General features: G+C 40.6%; 1 protein-coding gene across 1 annotated transcript; it reads right to left on the bottom strand.

Moving 5' to 3' along the window:
• Window positions 1-435: 435 nt before the first annotated feature.
• LOC137916211 (gastrula zinc finger protein XlCGF57.1-like) lies at window positions 436-2121 on the bottom strand. The gene is made up of 2 exons (XM_068759291.1): window positions 1965-2121; window positions 436-1658 (listed from the first exon to the last, which is right to left on the bottom strand). Exons 1-2 carry the CDS (start codon window positions 2119-2121, stop codon window positions 436-438), a joined length of 1380 nt encoding a protein of 459 aa, XP_068615392.1.
• Window positions 2122-3271: the final 1150 nt, after the last annotated feature.

Genomic DNA, 3271 nt, shown 5'->3' with positions numbered 1-3271 from the left:
AAGATTTCCTTGGATTTCGTGATTCCGAGTAAAACCTGATATTTTGGTAAACTTGTTAGCATGTTCTTTGTGCTATATGTTGTTTGGTGTTGGATTTTAGCAAATAAATTTTCCCCAAAAATGCGACATATCCTTCAGTGCGACCTATATATGGTTTTTTCTTCTTAATTATGCATTTTTTGGCTGGTGCGACCTACAATCCGGAGCGACGTATAATCCAAAAAATACGGTACTAAATATATTTTTTCATAGATCTGTCAAAGTGAGGCCTTCCCCCCAGGGTGGACACATTTCATGTGGCGTTTCAAAACATCGGCGTAACTGAAAGGTTTTTCACATTTAAACTGTCAGGCTTTTCCCGTTTTTATTATCCTGTGCCTTTCCAAATTACAATTTTGTGTGAATTGTTCACCAAATGTTTGACAATCATAAGCCTTAACCATCATTGTGGATTCTCATGTGGACTTTCAAATTAGATTTTTGTATGAATTGTTTCCCACATGTTTTACATTCATAGGCATTCTCACCAGTGTGGATTCTCATGTGGACTTTCAAATCAGATTTTTGTGTGAATTTTTTGCCACATGTTTTACAGTCAAAGGGCTTCTCACCAGTGTGGATTCGCGTATGTCTTTTCAAATCAGATTTTTGTGTGAATTGTTTTCCACATGTTTTACAGTCAAAGGGCTTCTCACCAGTGTGGATTCTCATGTGTTGAATAAAGTGACTTTTCTGTCTGAATTGTTTCCCACATGTTTTACAGTCAAAGGGCTTCTCACCAGTGTGGATTCTCATGTGATTAATAAGGTGACTTTTCACTCTGAAATGTTTCCCACACGTTTTACATTCATAGGGATTCTCACCAGTGTGAATTCTCACGTGTCTTTTCAAATGAGAATTTTGTCTGAATTGTTTCCCACATGTTTTACAGTCAAAGGGCTTCTCACCAGTGTGGATTCTCATGTGATTAATAAGGTGACTTTTCACTCTGAAATGTTTCCCACACGTTTTACATTCATAGGGATTCTCACCAGTGTGGATTCTCACGTGTCTTTTCAAATGAGAATTGTGTCTGAATTGTTTTCCACATGTTTGACAATCATAATGATTTTCTTCTGGGTGGATTCTCATGTGGACTTTCCAGATCTTGCGTGTTGTGTAACTCTTGTTACATAATATACAAACATATGACTTCTTACTTGTGTTATTTCTTCCCTGGAATTGAAGCTGGGGCTCAATCTCAACATCTGTTCTGCTCGTTTCACCTCCCTCATCATGGCTGACAGATACGTGAGAGCTGTTAGAGATCAGCAGGTCAATGTCTGCTGCTCCTACCACAGAGCTTATAATCGGCATGTTGACGACAGGCTCTGTCTCTGCTGCACCATCTTCAGCTTTCATGCACAGAGTCTGATCTTCACTCTGGTCATTTTCCTCATGAGTAGGATCCGCCATGACGACATGAGTCTCCTCCTTCAGTACAAGCTGCTCTCCCTCCTGAATGGTGAGGAGTTCCTCTGGTTCCTCTTTCAGGTGAGGAAGCTCTGGGTCCTCTTGCTTCATAGTGGACTTCACCTCCTGGTTCCAGAGCTGCTGGTCAGCAGGGACCTCCTCCTCCTCCTCCTCCTCCTCCCTACAGACATGAGGCGGTGGGCGATCTGGAGGGACAGAGAACAAGGAGTGTGACGCTATTGTGATGACACAGACGCATGTGGTAATGATGATGAAGAATATATTTATTAGATAGAATGTTAAGAGTACAAGTACAGTCAGACAGTAGCATGTATTACAGTACAAGTACAGTCAAACATCCTGTCTAAGAGGAGCATTTCAAAAAGGCCCTTGCGGTCTTGTTTCCGTTGAAATTCCTTAAACAATATATATATAGTTACCGTTTGATAAAATATGAATACATTAACCGTCAAATCTTCCGTTTTATTAATGTATAATGACTTTTTGTTTACCTATCCTGTGTAACTTCAATTCGGGTCTCAGGCCTTGTTGTCGATATAACTCTTCTTCGTCCTCGGCGGCAGTTTTTTCAAACTTTCCAAAGATATCCTCCTCCGGAGCTGTTAGTCGCTTTTTAACTACATTCCCCAAAAACTCAAATGAAGACATTTTTGTTAACTGAACGAAATACTGCGCAGAGAGCTAACGCTACAGAAAGCATTTGTTGACTTCCTGTTGTTGTCCCCCCACAATAACCTCCGACCTGGAAATCATCTAAGCTTTTTTGTTCCGCCGTCGCTGAGGGTAAAACTACGACTCCTGATGGAGGGAATCAAAAAAATCAATAGAAAGGAATACAGTGATCAACTTCCATTTATTCCAGCAGGGACTGAAAAACTCGAGAAACTTCATTTCCTGAAAATTAAGTCAAATTTAAAGGAGACACATTATACCCTTTTTCCACAAGTTAACGCAGTTCTCGGGCACTTATATGAAATATCTGTGCCAGTCTTTTGTTAAAATAGCAAACAGAGACTGTGTTGTCTTGCTTATACGATGCAGACAAGGCGCGTTAACTGGTCCTTAATATACTTTATTCGGAGCTTGCATATTATCTGTGCAGCGCTACCGTCATAGCAATCCTGTTCCATAAATAAAAAATATATTTATTCTGTATCAGGATTTGCTTTTACAATTTAGACATTTCACATTCAATTTTAGAATACAAAATATCGATTAATATTTACATGAATATTGGAGATGTATTTAAATTGCAGCATCTGATTGTAGTATTGATACATTCAGAATGTTCAGATGCACCTTCTGCACAACTTCTAACAATTAAAATAAATGTTTTTCTTGTTAGGCCCGAGCGCCTATTCTAGGCGTAAGGGGCTATTGCTTTTGCAACGCAGAAGACAAGTTGACGAGCGTAGCGAGTCAACCCTCGACAAAGTTGACGAGCGCAGCTCGTCAACCCTCGGCATCCAACTTTGCCATGCTGTTGAGGACGACCAACACACCCATGCACACACACACCGACACTCAACAGCACACACACACACACCGACACTAAACAACACAGACACACAGACACACACACACACACACAAACACGAGTTGACAAGCAACGTCTGTCAACTCGTGTTTGTGTGCCCCCACAGACGCGTAGCCCTCGTCGAGACCATTCCAAAAATGTATTTTGTGTAGAAATCGCACACTCAGAAAAAAAGTAATATTGTTTTTGCAAAAATTCTTTATTAGGCCCGAGCGCCTATCCTAGGCGTAAGGGGCTATTGCTTTTGCAACGCAGAAGACG

The sequence above is a fragment of the Brachionichthys hirsutus genome, unplaced genomic scaffold (assembly GCF_040956055.1).
Source record: "Brachionichthys hirsutus isolate HB-005 unplaced genomic scaffold, CSIRO-AGI_Bhir_v1 contig_268, whole genome shotgun sequence".
NCBI lineage: Eukaryota > Metazoa > Chordata > Actinopteri > Lophiiformes > Brachionichthyidae > Brachionichthys > Brachionichthys hirsutus.
This window is presented reverse-complemented; position numbering and strand designations above follow the sequence as displayed.